This window comes from Pimephales promelas, chromosome 13 (genome assembly GCF_988280905.1).
Source record: "Pimephales promelas chromosome 13, fPimPro1.hap1.1, whole genome shotgun sequence".
Lineage (NCBI taxonomy): Eukaryota > Metazoa > Chordata > Actinopteri > Cypriniformes > Leuciscidae > Pimephales > Pimephales promelas.
Window position 1 is genome coordinate 34403660 of NC_142781.1, and position 20062 is coordinate 34423721.

At 35.4% G+C, this 20062-nt stretch overlaps 2 protein-coding genes across 5 annotated transcripts in view; one reads left to right on the forward strand and one right to left on the reverse strand.

Annotated features, from left to right (window-relative positions):
- Positions 1–9650, reverse strand: part of mia3 (MIA SH3 domain ER export factor 3) — a 28442-nt gene extending 18792 nt beyond the window's left edge. For 2 of the 3 annotated variants that reach the window (XM_089118936.1, XM_089118935.1), the window contains exons 1-6: positions 9417–9650; positions 7921–8054; positions 7012–7098; positions 4541–6926; positions 2592–2900; positions 1689–1822 (exon numbers count right to left, since the gene is read on the reverse strand). In XM_089118936.1, the coding sequence (XP_088975062.1) occupies positions 1689–1822; positions 2592–2900; positions 4541–6926; positions 7012–7098; positions 7921–8054; positions 9417–9540 (3174 nt within the window). In that variant the 5' untranslated portion in view covers positions 9541–9650. The remainder of the gene's footprint in view (positions 1–1688; positions 1823–2591; positions 2901–4540; positions 6927–7011; positions 7099–7920; positions 8055–9416) is intronic. The other variant, XM_089118937.1, reaches the window with a different exon arrangement.
- Positions 91–18406, forward strand: LOC148976887 (TATA box-binding protein-associated factor RNA polymerase I subunit A-like). 2 transcript variants are annotated; one of them, XM_089118940.1, is made up of 11 exons: positions 91–402; positions 10865–11014; positions 13334–13500; positions 14201–14314; positions 14399–14597; positions 14850–14965; positions 15067–15225; positions 15307–15373; positions 15553–15676; positions 17387–17541; positions 17992–18406. In XM_089118940.1, exons 2-11 carry the CDS (start codon positions 10915–10917, stop codon positions 18267–18269), a joined length of 1479 nt encoding a protein of 492 aa, XP_088975066.1. In that variant the 5' UTR covers positions 91–402; positions 10865–10914; the 3' UTR covers positions 18270–18406. The 2 variants fall into 2 exon arrangements, with proteins under 2 accessions (XP_088975066.1, XP_088975065.1); XM_089118939.1 differs by lacking the exon at positions 91–402 and having other exon boundaries at positions 10691–11014.
- The last annotated feature ends 1656 nt before the right edge of the window (positions 18407–20062 follow it).

Here is a 20062-nt window from a genome sequence, read left to right on the forward strand (position 1 = left end):
AGCACTGACCCTTATCACCAGACAGCCACATGCAACAGAAACACAACACTAGGGGTTTTACTGGACTTTCACCTCTGATGAAACCCTACTGCCAATAATAAGTACTTACAACTCTTCCCAAGTTCCCATGGGATTTTATCCGATTGTTTATGGACTTAACAGAGAGCTGCATGCATAAGAAGGGGTCAAAATACAGCACTATGGCATTATTACATTACTCCTTGGACTGATCTATACTGACTGACTGATCAATATTATAACTTACATTTGAAGACGTTAAAGCTCACACATCTCACTCTTGAAGACAGTGATCGAGTCTACAGAGGGGAAACACTTACTTCCTGAAGTCTGGACAGAATGAAGACGAAACAGGCTGCGTTTTCTATCTCAGCTGGTGTAGAGGTAAGACCTGCCTGTGAATCCATGCTTTTAAAGCGTTTTAACTAATTTACCAGCGTATCCGAGCGCTCAGAGACGGAGGTTGAAGCCGATGAACACAGTATAAATGGCGGACCGTTGGTTCATATCGGGAAGCCGGTGTTTTCTGCTGTAAATCCACTCTGACACGCTTGTCTTTGAAAGCTAATACACGTCTAACTTGAATAATAATGTATACAGACGGATAGTAAGTACATACAACTAGTATGTTTTGAAATCGTGGCTAGAGGGAGATCAGTACTGATCTCTTTCAACACGTCAACATTTCAAAACGCTGAGCTAAGAGTCTCTCATGAAGAGCAGTGTTTCCACTCTGTACGCGAGCGGTCACGTGACGCTGACGGCGGCCTCTGATTGGTCACACTGGCTGAGGGACCGTCTTTAGCACTGATGCTAGCGGTTTTGAAAGAATAACAACTTAACGCTTCAGTGTTATAGATTCAAATATGTGCTATAAATTATGTAAATGTTTAATTGACACGATTTGGGATTTAATCTAGTTATGTTTTTACACATATTGGTCTTGTATGGAGTTTTATTAACAAGTTTAGCATGGAGCCCTATTGGTTTTCTTTCACCTACTCTATTGACAACATCACGGCTGACCTAATAAATATGTGTACTTAGAACAGACACTACTTTATGAATATATTTTATTTATATATATATATATATATATATATTATATATTTATATAGTTATTTTAGTGAGGTTAAGTCAAAAACATCCTGAAGCAAAATTATATTTTGCATATTTTCAGGAGTTTTTGTATTCACTGGGGTAAAAAGAAATGTTCTTGAGGTCTCATGTGATTTGCCATTTACTGTAGACTGAGTTATGTGAACAGAAGTTCAAGCTAAACAACAACATGAACAAACCCAACACAACACATTACTCCAAAAAACATTACAGACACGTTCCTCAAATTGCTCAGAACCAAGGAAACTCCAACAGAAAACAATCCTGTTATTAATGTCACACCAGCTACTCGTACACCATGTCTTGTAATTAACACATACGCTGAAGATATGAAAGTCAGTTAAAATGTCTCTGAAAGGGATTTTGGCAATGTGGAATAAAGAAAGTTCCTTTTGTCAGTTCAAACCACTCTCTTTTTTAACTGCATTGACTCTAGAAATTTACACTAACGTCTGATAATGCAACAAAATTTGAATAAGCCTTTTGCATTTATGTACTTCTGCTTGTGTAAAGGATAAAGCTTTAATGTCTTAAAATATTGTATTACTCACAATTTCTCCGTACACCCCAAGATTTTCTTTTATGAGAAGAAGCAAACCCAAAACTTCATCAGAAGTCGAGGAGCTGGAGGAATCACTGCTCGATTCAGTGTCATGGAAATCAGAGACTGGAGACTCCAGTGAACCTGGAGACAGAAAATAACAGTCATTATAACCAGCGCTTGATATTAACATAACACCCACCAAATACGTTGGATTTCAGCAGTGGCGTGTAACGCAGTCACTCCTACTAGCTGCTTCAGCAGGTTAAATGTTATATATAATATATAAATTTCTCAATTGTAGTCTTTTAAAAACAAGCATCTGAAATATAAACTTAGTAGAAAAATTTATTTTTCGATACTTATCAATACTGAAATATCTTAAACGCTTCCAATACTCATTTTTTGAATATTGTTGGTGTTACAGGGCTTGAATTTTAGCCAATTTGCGCATAATTTTACTCATTCCCGCAGATTTTGTGCTCAAACCCAAACTGCGTGCAGATAAAGCCTCCTCTCAGAACTAAATTGAGTTATTTTTCACTGCTTATTGTGCGTATACAGTCAAATACACAAAATAATGACAAAATCCCGCTGTTGGTGAGTATTCATGTAAACAGTTAATTATGTTTTAAGTGAACGTAAATATTTGAAAAAGGAAACGCACGTGTAACAGTATAATGCATCAGTGCATTAGGTCTTAAAGTGACTGCAGCCTAATATACCTCCTGCCAAATTATGAAATCATATTACAAATATCTATATGGCAGTTTTTCCCCCATGGTATCGATGTCAACATTTTGGCCAGTGACAATGCTGAGTCTCTCTTAACTTTGGAAAACCACTATCTACAGTGGCTGGTGAGCAAAAAGTTTATGTCAAGCCAAGGTTACAAAAAGAGAAATTCACAAACCTGAAGATGGATCCATTTCAAAGTGGAAGCCGATGTCCACCGGCTTCTCCAAAATAGCATGAGGCCCCTTTTGAATCTCCTCAGCGTCCTCAAACCCCATTTGTGTATCTTTATTTCTGTTGAAATGGCCTCCGTCCTCCTCAAGACCTGCGTCTTTACTGTGGGATAAATCTTCATTCGTATTTAATTCAGAATTCGGAATCAATTCAGATTCGTTGAGTTCTTCGTGCATTTCAGGACTTTCTGGTGGTGCGATCATTTCGATGTCACTGTCCAAAACCTTCACCTCTTCAGAGTCAATTGTCTCATCTGGGGGAAAAAATGCATACAGATCTTTATTATTTCCATATATAATTATGTAAATAAATATCAGTTTATTATATTACCATGTTGTAAAGCCTGAGATAGAATAATAGTAAAAAAAAAAAAAAAAACTAAATATAATATATCTTTGCAGGTGTGTTTTTTGTTGAGCATCATTTTTGGTGCATCAGGCATTTATGGCTCATATAGTATGATGCAGTAAGAATATTGAGGGGAAAAAACAGCTAAATTTTATTCAGATAAGCAATTCGGGGCAGATTCTGATATTTATATGGCCAACACTTTAGATAAAATTCTGATGCTTGTAATGTAAATCAGTGAGATCTTTATAACAGCATATAATACTTATTAAAATGGTATAAATATCAGTTGTCACTCTGTATCTGCAAATAATATCTCTCAGTAAGATGATATTTAAATGCTTAGTTTTTGTTTTAAGCTCTGTAGTCTTAAAAAAACCATAATGCAATGCATTACAATAATGAGATAATGAGAGATGAACAAATAAACCTTCACCAAAAGCCTGATGATTATGTGTGATACTCACTGATTTTTCTAGATAATCAAGTAAACATAAGTTTCTTCAGTCCAGTATGTGTTCATCTTGAAATATTGCTAACAATTAGGGCTGTCAAACGATTAATCGCGATTAATCGCATCCAAAATAAAAGTTTGTGTTTACATAATATATATGGGTGCACTGTGTATAATTGTATATATATATATATATATATATATATATATATAAACACACACATGCTTGTATATATTTAAGAAATATTTTCATGTATATACTGTATATAGATTTATATGATATGTAAATATAAATATTTCATATATAAAGAATATTTTTTTCTTAAATATACATGCATGTGTGTGTATTTATATATACAAAACAATTATACACAGTGCAGCAACATATATTATGTAAACACAAACTTTTATTTTGGACGCGATTAATCGTGATTAATCGTTTGACAGCCCTACTAACAAGTTATTCGTATGTTTTAGATTTTACTGTAAAAAGCACAAGCTAAAGGACGGTACAATCACACAAAGACTTTTACTTACTAAAAAAGTCTAAACTATCAATCATACGAATGAGATTGTGTACGACAGGTTTATAAGAGAAGTATTGATCATTTAGAAGCCTTTAAAATACATGCATCAAATTAGATACAGTAGGCTTTAAAAGGTTAAAACAATTTTAACAGCATCTGATCCAAGCCAAACCCTGAAATGACTCACTGAAACAAGCAAATAGGGATGGGCAACGATTAATCGCGATTAATCGCAACCAAAATAAAAGTTTGTGTTTACATAATATATGTCTGTGTAGTGTGTATAATTAATTTCTACACATAAATACCCACACATGCAAGTGTATATTTAAGAAAAATGTGTTATTAATATATCAAATATTTATATTTATATATAATATTAATTGTGAATAAATATATATATATGCATGTGTGGGTATTTATATGTACAAATTAATTATACACACTACACACACATATATTATGTAAAAACAAACTTTTATTTTGGATGCGATTAATCGCGATTAATCGTTGCCCATACGGCAAAGCTAAATATAGTGTTAGAGATTCAAACAAACACATAACCTGTTTCAGATGCAGGTTGTTCGTCCTCGAGCAGCGGGACGCTGTCACTGGCCGCTGAATATTTCTGTCGCAAAGAGAAAATGATCTCCTGAAATGCGTCCAGGACGGCGGCCTCAACATCATACATTTCTGGCTCCTTCTCCCGTCCATCTTCCTGAGCTTTGCGCTCCCTTTCATTAAGCATGTCTTCGGTCGCATCGAGAACAGAGTTCTCCGAGGACTCCATGATCTGGTCCAGCGTTCGCTCGATCTCCTCGGTGTCCGTCCTCAGCTCCCTCGCCGACTTCATCTCCAGATCCAGGTCCGAAAACATGGCTTCGATTTTAAACAGGTTCTTCAGTCCGAAATACTTCTGCATGCGCTCCGTTTCCTCGTCCTTCAAGTGATCTCGTAAAATTGTGAGTCTCAGTACGCTATCGCTGTATTCGGGCTCTTCGGGAGGAAGGCGTACCTCTTCGTTTTCTTCTTGTTCTGTTGGTTGGGAAACAACCAAATCATCGCTTTCAGGTTGAGGATTTTCTTTGGGTTTATTCATGTTCTCTGTGAGCGAAAGAAGAGCGTTCTCATCCTCCAAAAGCTCTTCGGCGTCCTCGTCCTCTTCAAGACTTTGTTCTTCGGACTCCAGTGTGTTTTTCAGTAGATTCACAAGTTCGTTCTTCAACTTATCAACCTGCTCGTCTGTTTCATCAAGCGGAGGTGCCGTTTCTTGGCTTTCTAGAACTAATTCCCTACTTTTGGTTGCATTTGCTTCGTGAATGGATTCTTTCGCTTTTTCGATCTTGTTCGCGAGTGCATCATCATCTGCAGTGTCTTTGTGTGCATTTTCATTCTTGTTCATGCTGGCCTTTTCGCTAGTGTCAAACGTCTTTGGATGGCTTTGCTCAGTGTTTTCCCTTTCACGCGTCTGCGGTTCAGATGGGACGACTTCACGTTCATCTGAAGCAGTTTTAGTGTCTGGTGGCAGATGAGAAATTTCTGGGATTTCTCCGACATTAGCAACTGAGAGCGAATCTTTGGTGAGTTCTTGAGTCACTGAGTCATGCTCATCCTCAAGTGTTTTGTAGTGGTTATCTTTATCGCGCACCTCTGTTTTGGCAGGTTCTTCACGTATTGTATCTAAACCTGCTGTTTGTGTTTCAAGTAGAAGTTGTGAGGGCTCGTGAGGCTCGAAATCAGAGTCACTTTGGTTGTGCGAAAGCTCAGAATAATCGGTATCTGATGGCTCTGTTTCGACGTCTTCTAAAATGACATCGGCATCTGGGCTTATTGAAATAACTCCGAGCTCTTCTTTTACTTCATCTTTAGTTTCCAGTGTTGGTTTTGATGAGACATGGTCCATCTTTGGCTGAAAGATATCAGAGTCCTCCTCAGTAGAATTTAAATGCAATGTCTCGGTTTCAGGAGCTTTAACAGATTTTGAATCGACTGGCTCTGATTCAAGAAGTGATGTTGATTCTGAATCGACTGACTCTGATTCAAGAGGCGGTGTTGATTTTAAACCTACTGGCTCTGATTCAATAGGCAATGTTGATTCTGAATCGACCGGCTCTGATTCAAAAAGTGATGTTGATCCTGAATCAACTGACTCTGATTCAAGAGGCGATGTTGATTTTAAACCTACTGGCTCTGATTCAATAGGCAATGTTGATTCTGAATCAACTGACTCTGATTCAAGAGGCGGTGTTGATTTTAAACCTACTGGCTCTGATTCAATAGGCAATGTTGATTCTGAATCAACTGACTCTGATTCAATAGGCAATGTTGATCCTGAATCAACTGACTCTGATTCAAGAGGCAATGTTGATTTTAAACCTACAGGCTCTGATTCAATAGGCGATGTTGATTCTGAATCGACTGGCTCTGATTCAAAAAGTGATGTTGATTCTGAATCAACTGGCTCTGATTCAAAAAGTGATGTTGATTCTGAATCAACTGACTCTGCTTCCAGAATTGATGTTGATTCTGAATCGACTGACTCTGATTCCAGAATTGATGTTGATTCTGAATTAACTGACTCTGATTCAATAGGCAATGTTGATTCTGAATCGACTGACTCTGATTCAATAAGCAATGTTGATCCTGAATCAACTGACTCTGATTCAAGAGGCGATGTTGATTTTAAACCTACTGGCTCTGATTCAATAGGCAATGTTGATTCTGAATCGACTGACTCTGATTCAAGAATTAATGTTGATTCTGAATCGACTGACTCTGATTCGGTCTCTGTTACAGTAGACAGTTGAGATAAATCTTCATTCTGAGCTGGGGCTGTTGATTCCTCTGTTAAATTCTCATTTTCTATCAACAATGTGCTTCCCAACAGCACATCTATATCATACGTTTCAAATTTATCAAGGCCAGTCTCGAAGCAAACAAAATCGGTTTCCTGAAAGAGAAAGAAAGCTTCACGTTAACCAAACGTCACGTCAAAAAAGACCAGGCATCAGGCGATATTAACCACATGAACATACCTCCGTAGGTACCTCCAATTCTTTATCAGTATATATATGATTTATATTAAGATAGTCCTTTGGGAAATAACCAAAGTGGTTTCCAATCTATGCAGAAAGAGGAAGAAGAAATAGATGTCAATATGAGCACCTTTTAGATCAGTGTTTACAGAAAACAATCATAAAAACAAACAAGCCAATGAGAAAATAAAATGCACAAATCTACAAGAATTAGAAAATATGCACAAAACCTGTCTGATAAAGTTCGCACTTATGTGAAAATGCTCAATGTTTTCATATTTTATCTGTAAAATATTTCCAGCAACGCTTTACAATAAGGTTTTCATTAGTTAACAACATTAATTAACATGAACTAACAATGAACAATACGTCTATCTACAGCATTTATTAAAATGTAAAATTGTATTTTATAATGTTAAAGATTAATAAATGCTATAAAACACAATGTTATTTAATGCATAATGTAACTAATGAGACCTTATTGCAAAGTGTTACAATATTTCCCATATCATTCATAGAAATGCATTAAAAACAGTTAAAGAGGGAATAAAATTAAACTGTAACACAAAGCACAGATAAACACTTGCTAAAATAGTCCATTTTAATAAGATATGCATCCTTTCCTTAGCTATATACTTATATTCAAATTGTCATGGAGCATATATGATAATGCATTGTGGTTTGGATCATTTTAAAACAGGAATCAAAACATTTACGATTACAATAAACAGTCATTTGCTTTTCTCTGCTATTGAAGATTCATGCATGATCTGTAGCCCCAATAAATAAGTAAATGTAGAGTGTTTACTATGGCAAATTAATACTAATCAAATATGCCGAATGGCAAATACGTTCATCATCAGCAACATCCATAAGCATCAATCAATCAATTATTAACAGGTTACTTACACTGCCAGCCCACATGTCCGACCTCTGCCCTGAGAGTTTATAATATACATATATCGTCTCTCCTTTCTTGAAAGAGAGAAACCGACAGTCCGGCCCCGCGAAATCCTTAGCGGCCTTCCCTCTGACGAGAAGCACTAAAGACACACAAAAACATGGATGAAAACCACTTGTTTTATATTGTGGATATGGTAAGCTTTTTAAATCTAGCATTTACTTTAAGGCAAGAACAAACCAGTGTGCAAGTTAGCTCGTACAATGTGCATTTTAACTTTAATGTGGCATAACACTGATGAATAATTTTACATTCTCCTACAATGTAACAAATCTTAAGGGTCCCATAATAGGCTTAATTTTCCTTACGCAAAATATAATTTCAATCTCTTATTAGTTATTTTGAAGTGAAATACAACCCATGAGATTATGTTGAGATTCATCTGATAAAGCTGCTTAGGAAATTCCATGTTTTTAATATTTTGCAGTAGTGTAATGAAAGCCTTATCTACAATGATGATCTTTTTATTTGTTTATTAATGGTGTATGACCACATCAGGATCAACAGTGCATCTGATAGGTCGCTAGCATGGGATATTATGGAATATGGGTGAAGCGCTCTTGGATTTCAGGGGAAACGTTGGACTTTTTGGATAGTAAATTTTGATTAAGAAATAATAATCAAAATGTACAAATATGTGGTGAAAATAAACATTTGAACATCTCAACAACATAAGCATTATGTATTATTATCATCCCATAATTCTCTGCTCGACCACTAATGGACAGAGCACATTTTTTGTTTAGTGTTTTTACTAAATGAAATGTAAAAATCGGAAAAACAAAAATGACAGAATGTGTGTTATATAAAACAGCAAATTTTAAACATATTCTTAAACTTTCATACACACATACGCAGGCATATACGCATGTATATATATATATATATATATATATATATATATTTGTGCCTTGTAAAATATATGACGTTTTCCTCAATAACTCGCGATAGTTTACTTTCTAACTAAACTATCGCGAGTTATTGAGGAAAACAGGTCAAACACAGTTCAACCCAATTCATTTCAATCAAACGTGAACGGAATCATGTTGTTTGTAAATAACGACCTTCCGAACGGTATGTTTTACATGAAAACAGCCAGAGATATGAAACCAGGCCTTATATTTATCATTAATAACTGTTGCATCACGTGAATACATCATATTAAGAGCATAAAACACAGACTCCATCTCTCATTTATCCCATCCATGCACAGTTTTTTTATGTTGTTAGCACGACTGGCTAAACTGAGCTCGGTATCAACAGACTGGATCTACAAGGACTCGCCACTCGTCACTCGTTATAGACCCTCTATGCGCACTAAAAAATACCCATATTTTTTTTTGCTGTTACAAAGTTACATTCGGCCTTTATGACGTCAGCAGCACCAAAGTTTTATGGTCAGCATCCTGATAATACGAAGTGACAGTGTGATCCTGATACTCACTGCTACATTCTTCATCGGCGCATCGCTTCAGGTCGGAGAAGCGCCGGTCCGCGTCGCTTATGTGAAAACTAGCGCAAATAACAATCGTAAAAACGTAATAAAAATGTGTGTTTCGTGCAGCCATGCTGGCAGCTGTTGATCTGCCGACACGTCAGCACATCCAAGACGAGCTTGAGCTGCTTGAGTTCAGCGAGCGAGGAGGAGAAAAGACTGGAGTCATGTTTCACACACACAGCGCTTAAAGAGATAGCGGCACCAAAACAACACAGACTCCGGGCTCGGGTCACGTGTGTCTGCTTCACTGTGGAGGTTCTGGTATCGTGTTCAATAAAAGCTTTCTTTATAACGTTTATTTTGCCTTTTACTACATATATTATTTTTGTGTAGCCTATTATTAGTATTACTACTATTTTATTTAGTATTATGTTTCGTATTTCATAATAAATGTGTTGGGAAAGAAACAAGTGATTTGATGACTGCTTCTTTAACAGCTCAAAAATACATAAACAAATTTGGATAGATAGATAGATAGATAGATAGATAGATAGATAGATAGATAGATAGATAGATAGATAGATAGATAGATAGATAGATAGATAGATAGATAGATAGATAGATAGATAGATAGATAGATAGATAGATAGATAGATACTTCATCCTTCTTCGGATACAGAGATGGATACATAGATTTAGTAAACAGTTTAGGTAGACATATTAAAACCTGGATTAGATTAGTCAAAACGCAAATCATTTTCAAATATATTAAAATTTTATAATTAATAAAAATAATATTAAACCGTATAGTAACGGAGACGTTTTTGTAATACTACTGTCCAAAAGAGACGCACGTCAGTGGTAAGAAACGAATGTAATGCTATAACTTTAGTCACATTAAGTTAGTAATTATTTAATGTTCTAGGCTTGTTTTAATGTTAGTTTTATCCTGTATTGTCTAATCCTCCATATGACGGTTAAGTGATAACTTATTGTTGTCCATTCAACCGTTTTCAATGCCACTAACTTAATAATACCTATATGTGATGCAGGAGAATGTGTTCAAAAACAAAAATGTTCTGCAAACCTGAAAAAAAAAAACTATTATATTTCCGTAACAAAATGTTTCCTGGCTAACCAAACACAAACTTTGCAAATACATTGGGAATGTCTGGGAATCCAAATCTAAGGACAGATAATGTTAGATATATTTCTTACTCTCTCAGTGAGTTACTAACTTACAAGGCACAAATAATATGCTCCACATAGGGGATGCTCCATAAAGACAGAAGGGCTCGAGAGCGCAACTTATCCAATATTGATTAACCAGCCTGCGCGGTTTCTATATTATTGCCCGCCCGTGCGGCAGGTGGCGCCGTCAGATGTTTTTAATGAGGAATTGTTTTGTTCGCATGTCCCACGTGTAAAGGGTATTTATGATTTTGTTCACACAGGCTTCATAACAGTCTCAAGAGGAAAGCAATTCTCCGTAAAGCAGTTAACCATGGATGATATAGAGGCTGATGATTTTCCACAGGATGAATTGACGAATCGGGAACTCGTTAAATCGCCCGTTAACATCGAATTCTGGACGGATGACAAAGGTAATTTTACGATGATATCATATGTTAACTTGTTTATGTTGTAAAGTGTTAGATAAAGTTGGATATCAAAACGAAGTCAATGATCACTGCAGAGCAGAGTGCAACACCAGGGGCCCGTTTCAATAAGGAGGCTCAACCAACTCTGAGTTAAAGCTTGAACTCTGAGTTGACTTACCCTGAGATGGGAAACTCTGAGTTTTCGGTTACAGAACAGCTGAAATGAGTTAGTTCAATCAACTCTGAGTTGACTGACTCTGAGTTAAGCGCGTGCACCACAACTATAAAAAGCCATTATCAATGGAGCGCAGATATTATGAGTCACCATGGCAACAGCGCCAGACAAAAAGAGGTGTTAGGTGTAATTAATTAACAAGTGATCTAAATATTGTAATTTAATTAAGGGGGTTACTCTTAATTCTTCTGTAATTTAAAATAAAATATGATGCAATTACATTAAAAAAGCTACTGCATAAACTATAGAACAATTCAGTATAAAACAATAGTGCATTTAACATACATTTTTAAAAGTTATATGTTTTATGTAACCTTCTCCCTCTACACACTTTGATCAATTCAAGAATAATTCATGCAATTGTATATTGTTAATCTGAAAGATTTAAAAGTGCTGTTTCTTGTCTCTTCTCTTTGTGTTAATCAAGTAGTTGAGGTTGATATAGGATTTAGTAATATGTAGACCAATACTTTCTAGAGATAGTAAGTATTACATTAATCTAACTACACTGTTTAAGATGTCATTTGTGGTTAATAATTCATAACTATTTTACAGTAACTTACTGTTATAATATCAGAGGTGAAACTGGAAGAATGTTATTCAACCTAAAGTAGGCTACTATTACTTTGATACATTTTTACTTAAGTAAAAATACCAGTCTAAAAATCTAAAAAGTAAAAAGTAGTTAATTTAAAACAGTAAAAGTTGCTGAGTAACTTGTTTAACAGTGGGGGTGGTGTGCGGGACTCCCCCATGTGGGGTATGAGAGTTTCACAGTATAAGAACCGTCTCAGAAAATATCACGGTTTATGGTATTAAACAATTATTAAATATATAAACAGCATTATTAAATTACGGTTATTATTATTATCATCAGTTAAAATGAAAATGAGTTAAATAAATTAAACATTTGTTCAATAAAACATATGTAATCAACTAACTTCAATAATTGATTATGAATAAGATTAACATCTTATTTTTATCATTAATAACTTATTAAATTATGTTTGAAAAACAATTGAGTTCTATAAAATGTTTTTTATTCCAATTTTTTTAATGATTTAATAGAAATATATTATAAAAAATGGTGGTAATCAAATAAAAGTTTAGCAAACGTTTTAATCCTTTTACTTTTTGGCAAATTGCTGCAAAACAGATTTAGTCAATTAAAACATGGACAAACAATATATATTCCTTAAAGAATGTGTAAATACATTTTATTGTTAGTGTTTAAACAGCACTTCCTCTTTAAAAAAGGGGAGGAGACCGCAAGAAACTCTGAGTTTACTGAAGAAAACCTGCTCCCGACCAGGTTAGGTTCACAGAGTAAGTTACCATGGTAACTGACTCTGAGTATAAGTTACCTCTCTTTCAGAAACGGGCTTGACTTACTCTGCTTTCTCGGGTTTGATATACCCACCTTTCTGAAACGGAAAACCCAGAGTTTCCCTCATTTCAGGGTTAACATACTCAGAGTTTTCACTTAACCTCCTTTCTGAAACGGGCCCCAGATCTGTGGACCGAGAATGACACAAACACAGAAGTGCAGTTCACTCAAAGTCAGCTTTATTGTGCTCGTGCCATAGTTTATATAGCAAGTCTAGGGTGTTTGCTGAGACCAACAAATAGTCAACAGTAAGTCAACATAGAAAAGAAAGGAGAGCTTTGCTGAAAGAGTAATTGAAGAGTTCAGATGCAAAAGCCTCTAAATGCCATTTAAAATTTTCTTCTTTAATGATGATTTTTATCAAACTTGTATATTTAAGTTCAGTAATTTCACTTAAATAACAATTAGTAGGTAATAATCATTGCCATTTAAGTGAAATCACTGAACTTAATTATACAAGCTTGATAAAAATGATAATTTTAGAAGAAAATTTCAAATGGCACTTAGAGGCTTTTGCATCTGAACTCTTCAATTATACCATTTGCATTGTTGCTCCTTATGTAACGTGTAATAACTAACATGCCCAATGAGCGTGTGACTAAACAGGGTGTACAAGAAAGGATTAGACAGAAAAGATGCAAACATATTTATCCACACATAAAGTCATATCAATACTACATTTGTTTTGTTTTATGTTTAGGAGTTCCCACAGAGATCTTCTTCATCAAGTCGAACAGAAAGTGTCTGAAGCGGCTCAGAGATGCGATGCTGCTTCATAACTGGCAGGAGGCTGCGGTTTATTACAACTCTTACATTCAGGCACTGGAGGCCAGGAATAGCATTAAAGTGCATCCAACAGCTTCTGAGGTACAACAGGCCTTTAAACTCGGCCAAGTCGACTTATAAGCAGCTTAGAGAGTTTTTTTTATAGTTCAACATTATGTATATGGTAGTTTAATGTAGTACTGACACTAAAACTCTCACACAGTAATTTTTGTTTTGGGAAACAACCCACGATACATATTGTTGCATTTTTGCATTGCGAATCTAAAGTGTGGCATCACCATCGGCTTATAATGCAACAAAGATTGTAAAAGTAAACTGATTTAAATAGACTTACCAATCTCTGTGTTTAAATAAAGTAATGATACTGCCATCTTTCTAAAGGCAATTTGGCTCCAAATCTCATGTGAAAATTGTCATTTTGACTCTCTACAAAATAGTGAATTACTCAGTAAATATACATTCATGTCAAGAAGCAAGGAAAGTTGTTTTGGCATGGAATGACCACTTGCAAGTCGAGACAAGTGGGTTGTTACCTGGTTTTTTGTCAAATACACTGTATAAGGAGGATTAACATTGTTTTGTAAGTATTATTACTAAGCTTTGTCCAGGCCATGCATTTTTCTTATCATAAAACCATGAAATCATCTTCAGCCTGACTTGTTTATTTCTTTGTATTTTCATGCTGGATCCTCCTATTGTGTGTTTACTACTGTCTTGTGTGTGTGTTTGCTACTGTATGGATGATGTGTTTCTCTGCTGAATTCATAATTCTGTCCATCAGATCACATGGAGAATAGGCACAGAAATTCTGCGTCATCTCCCTAACGCCACCGCTGAAGATTTCAACGCTGTAAATGAACAGTTGAAAAACAATGGAGTCAAAAACTTCTCCAAGGTATGCATTGCATTAAGAAGCCCAAACCATTGACACTGTATTCAAGGCATGCATTTTAATCAGTATGTGATGTGAATGTTGTAGATCTGTTTGGAGCATTGCTTTCATCTCCTACTAAACGGGCAGATGGAAGAAGCCAAGCGGCAGCTGTCCGTCGGAGAGAGCTGGAGATATGGCAACTTCTCCATTGCTCAGGGTGACACAAAAAAACTCATTCGTGCATACAGTGGTTTCCTGGATTACTTGATCTGGTGTAAGAAGAAGTCTTCTACAGCTGGAACCGGTAGGAACATATTTGTGTAATGAAAATGGATCTTCTGATTGGTTGGCTGGATCGGTGTGTTGTGATTGGTGGAGCGCTTTGAGCGTATTTGGCAAATTTCACCAATTTTTTGTTGCTTCATATTTTTTTTGTGGAAACCTTTTTATTTTTCAGGATTTTTTGATGAATAGAAAGTTCAAAAGAACAGCATTACAACAAATATCTTCACTGTTCACCAGTTTAATGCATTCTTGTCTATTTTTCTGCTATCAGATGAGGCGAGCCGTAACAATGAGATGCACAGCTACTTCAGACATGCTTCTGTGACCCTGAAGGACATCATCAGTCAGCCTGGAATCTGGGACCCTTTTGTGTTGGGTTACGTTAATGTGAGACACGATCTTACCTCGTGCAATTTGACGATTTTCTTTATTTAAAGGGTTTGTTTAGACACAAGTCTAATGCTGTCTATATGTGTCATCCGCTGCAGATGCTGGAGTTTTACAACGATGAGGACGGCGCTCTGCAGATTCTGGAGAATTACGCTTACAACAAGGATTTCCCAACCAATCCCAATGCTCATGTGTACCTGTACCAGTTCCTCAAGAGACACAATGCCCTAGATGACAGACTCATTGGTTCATTAAGGGTATGAAATGGTTCGGCCAATCAGAATGTACATGAAGTTTCTGATTAAAATGATTGATTTATTCTGGTTTCTGTTGCTCAGATTCTGCGCACTGTAGTCCCGAGTCATGAACTGATGCTGGATCTCTGCTCTCTCCTGCTGAGCACCAGTACGTATGAAAACTAGACATTTCTGATTGGTGTTTAGCTTGTTGCTGTGTGGTTATAAGGATCATCCTCCTCTGTAAGTCTGTTGGGTTTATTTGTTAGATTCATCACCCACCAGTAACTGAACTCTATAAAGCAGACCACTTTGATTTAAATCAGTTTCTGCTTTTTTTTTTTCCAGGACTCATGAGCGATCTAGAAGAAGCTCTCAGCGTTTCAATGGACCTTCTGGAGTTTTCTAGTTGGAAAAATGACATGAAGGCTTGGTCGTGTCTTCTGAACATTATAAAGTTACTCAAACGGAAGTGAGTTGCTGTTAATGTACTTATAAAAAAATAAGTCGTTTCAGGTTAATATTGCATTGTTGAAAGAAAAGAACACAAATGTCACATTACATTCAGTAATGTGTAATACTGAAACTCTTACAAACATTATAAACGTATTTTTGTTCCTTTACATTCAATGGTACAATATTTTGCAATGGTACAACTATAATTTGTTGTCAAAATTGAGCAAAAACTGACTATTGTGTCCAAAATATTACACAGTATTAATTTATTCAACTGTTGTATCTGTTAATCTTCTTTAATATATAGATTTTTCTAGCTAACATTGGCACGTGCTATTCGGGACAAAAACAGCACTTGTGAGATATGCATTTGTTACTTGTGAGATATTGTTTGACTCTATCGTATGATATAAGTATGAGACCTGAAAACTCATACAGGGGCATTTTTACCCTGATATTTTGAATTTTAGGATCATTATAACTATTTAAATTAGGGCTGGGTAATAAATATCGATTTCTCGATATTAATCGATTCTCATTTTTACGAACCGATATCGATTCTTAAATCTCAAGAATCGATTAGTCATCCTGTTTCCTTTGAATGAAGGGGACATTGTATCGCGGCTGCGCGCATCCAAAAAATCGCAATAATCTTTGTCCTTTGTTACTATTGATATGAAACAAAGTCTCAATTTTCAAATTACGTCCATATTCTTTAGAAATTCAAAAACATAAATAGTGTTTTGGCGCTGTGGCGTGAGATCGCTCTAGAGAAGCAGCAGCGCTGATCTCACTTCCGGGTTAATAATACCAGTCACAGCGCCAAATAAACATGAATGAGCATCTGAAAGTGTGTTAAAGATCGAGTACAACTTATCGAAATCCGTATCATGTCACATTGATTCACTCAATCAGCGTTTTAACCGTGGAAAGACGTCAGTTAAACAGCTTGTAATCAATGTCATCGTCATATTTACCTCACAGAAAACCCACATAAACTCGTTAGTCAGCTAGAAAAAATAACTCCAGAGAGGAGCATTTTGCTAAATACATACACCATATTACATATGCATTATAATCTTAATGTTCTTCAATATTTAATGCATATTTGAATAAATCTGGCAAGTTTTTGTGACAGCCACCATTTTAAAATGTTTATATTTCATATAATCTTCTTATTATAAAAATAAATAAAAGTGTAATTTAAGTGTTTGTATAGCTACAAAACAGTTCATTATTACATAGTTTACAACTATGGGAGTCTAGTTGTAGCCTATAGGCTTCATTAGCCTAATATGAAGGTAATAATGAACTGTTTTGTAGCTATACAAACACTTAAATTACACTTTCATTTATTTTTATAATAAGAAGATTATATGAAATATAAACATTTTAAAATGGTGGCTGTCATAAAAACTTGCCAGATTTATTCAAATATGCATTAAATATTGAATAAGAATCGACTAATCGATTCTTGAGATTTAAGAATCGATATCGGTTCGTAAAAATGAGAATCGATTAATATCGAGAAATCGATATTTAGTGAAGAGATTTAATTCCCTTGAGAAAAAGGGCCATTTATTGTAACTGATTTCCAAAATAATCGATATTGAATCGAATCGTAATCGAATTGCAAGCTTGTGAATCGAAATCGAATTGTGAAATTTGTCTCAATACCCAGCCCTAATTTAAATGTTTCTTCTGATGTTGATTTGTTCTCATTTAGAAAGCGCAAGGACTTTGTATTGAAGGAATGGGACGCCAGGCGACCGCTGTGGTTCTCCTTTCACTTCAGAATCCATTACGCCAGGGTAGACCTAGAGGAGAACGCCAGTCTTCTGCAGATCAAGAGTGATGTTTTAAAGGCTCTAGGTGAACGCTGTAAGTACATGATTATCTTTTTCCAGATTAAATGATCAAGTTTCCATTTAGTGTCCTCAGTCGAACCAGAACAGAAACCTTTGGGTCTCAGTTTATCCGAGTGATTCCGCGTGTATGTACACGCCGTTAAATGTCAGAGCGAAACGAAGCAAAATGTAGATCTACATCTGGGGAGCGATATTTTTATTTTTTTCCTAGGATGGTAGGGGAAGACTCATAAATCGTATTAACCCCAGTGACGGGGTTGGGGTAGGTCATATATTTATGTATAAAGTAATGTAACGTTAAGTCAACGGCGTTCATAAACACGCTGAAAAGCGATTATGCGTGTTGATAGCTCGCCAAAAATGGAAATAAGAATTGGCGTGTCATACGTAGGCCATTTCATGAGATCGGTCTGGACTGTGATGTATTAATAAGTTCCTGAACATCTTTATTTTCTTCTCACAGTTTTGGAATACGTAAGATACAATTCACACTTCAAGAAAGTATCTAAAAGTAAAACGGAGGAATGCCAGTACAGGAAGGTGCTGAATAAAAGGAGGAAGGAAAATTTGGAGAAGAAAAGGATGGAAAATGAGAAGAAAAGGTTGGAGAAGAAGAAAAAGATGCTGGAGAAGAAAAAGATGAAGAAAAAGATGATGAAGGAAAAGTTGATGGAGATGGAAGAGGAAGATGGAGGAAAAAAGAAGAAAAAGAAGGCTAAGAAGTCTAAATGCACTGTATAAAAAACATGTAAATTTGAGATTTTTCTAGATTTGTACCAGACAACATTTCAGTTAAACTCCTAAACTCCTCCTTTAAACGCTGTGTATTTGCTCATGTTGAGCTTCACTTTCAATTACAGTTTTTCTCATTCACTTTGGCACATTTCTCGAGTCTTCTTTAATATTTGCAAACGAGTAAGTGCATTTCTCAAAACAATTTGTACAAACATTTGCACACGATGGATTACCGGCAAAATCCAGTAACTCAAAATCTTTAGTTCATCTATCAAATGTAAGTATTTATGTCAATGAACATATCAGTTCCATCAGAATGACAAGTCCTCGTTTCATTTGTCACAAGATAGTCAAAATGTTCAGTAATTTTGTCAATACAACCGTGTATCTGTCAGTATTACCTGATGTAAACTATGGCTGCAGTTTCTGTATTGAAAATGCTCAAGCCTGCACTTCTCCTGTATGGCATATATACATTTTAAACAAAAAAAGTTACGTTAGAATGTCTCGCTTTATCCCAAATGACCACATATTTTGCTAAATCATCTCGAAAGTGAGAACCGTAATAAAGTAAGGAAATGCTGTTTTATGGCCCCCACATTTTTTTTCTGTGATTAATCACAAATTAAAAACAAGTTTTTATACTTTGTTAATATATTTTTTTTATGTAATAATTTCCCAGTTAATCTCCATATAAAAGTAAGGCAAGGCAAGTTTATATATGTAGCGTATTTCATACACAATGGAATTTCAAAGTGCTTTACATAGAAAATGAAATAATCAAAAGAAATAAGAATAATTAAAACAGTTTAGAATAAAAAATAAAATATAGTACACTGAACAGGATGAATAGTGACAGTGCTCATTCAGTATATTAGAACTGAATCAAATCATGAATGATGGTTTTATGTCGCATTCCTGTTGTTTTTCAATTTAGACTTTTCATCCTCCTTAAGATGATATAGATTTAGAAAAACAGTTTAGGTAGACATATTAAATCCTGGATTAGATTAGTCAAAATTCATTAGCATTTTAAAATTTGTTACCTTTTATAGTTAAAAATATTAAGCCTGGTTTAAGTGTAGAATGAAATTATTCAGATTATAAATACGTGGATTTATCACTTGTTGTCTTGCACGCGAATCTCCAGCACGCGCATATTTACTTCTGTCCTCCACAGAAATTCGCGCGCTCGTGGATTTTAAAAAGTAACCGTCATTTCGTTTTGCTGATTGACTTCCACATTAGTTTCTCGGCCACTTTATATAATAATTGCTTATAATAATTAATATACGAGAGAAAATAGTGTAATTTCAAAGAGACTTGACACGTCTAATTGAATTGGAACATGAAGTAACGGAGACGTTTTTGTAATACTGACCATGACCAAAAGAGACGCACGTCAGTGGTAAGAAACGAATGTAATGTTATGCTTTAGTTAGTCACATAATTTTTATTAATTGTTTAATGTTCTGGGCTTGTTTTTAATGTTAATTATGTCCTGTATTGTCTAATAAGTAGGCTGCTGATTATTGTTGTCCATTCAACCGTCTATTTATTTCCAAAATGTTATGTTTTCTGGCTAACCAAAAACAAACTTTGCAAATAGCCCTACATGTTTTGGGACAGGCAGATAGATAGATTTCTTACTCAGTAAGTTACTATAAGGCACAAATAATATGCTCCATAAAGACAGAGTGCAAATTATCCAATAATTGATTACGTTAACCAGCCTGCGCGTTCTCTGTGTTATTGCCCGCCCGTGCGGCAGGTGGCGCTGTCAGATGTTTTTGGCAAGG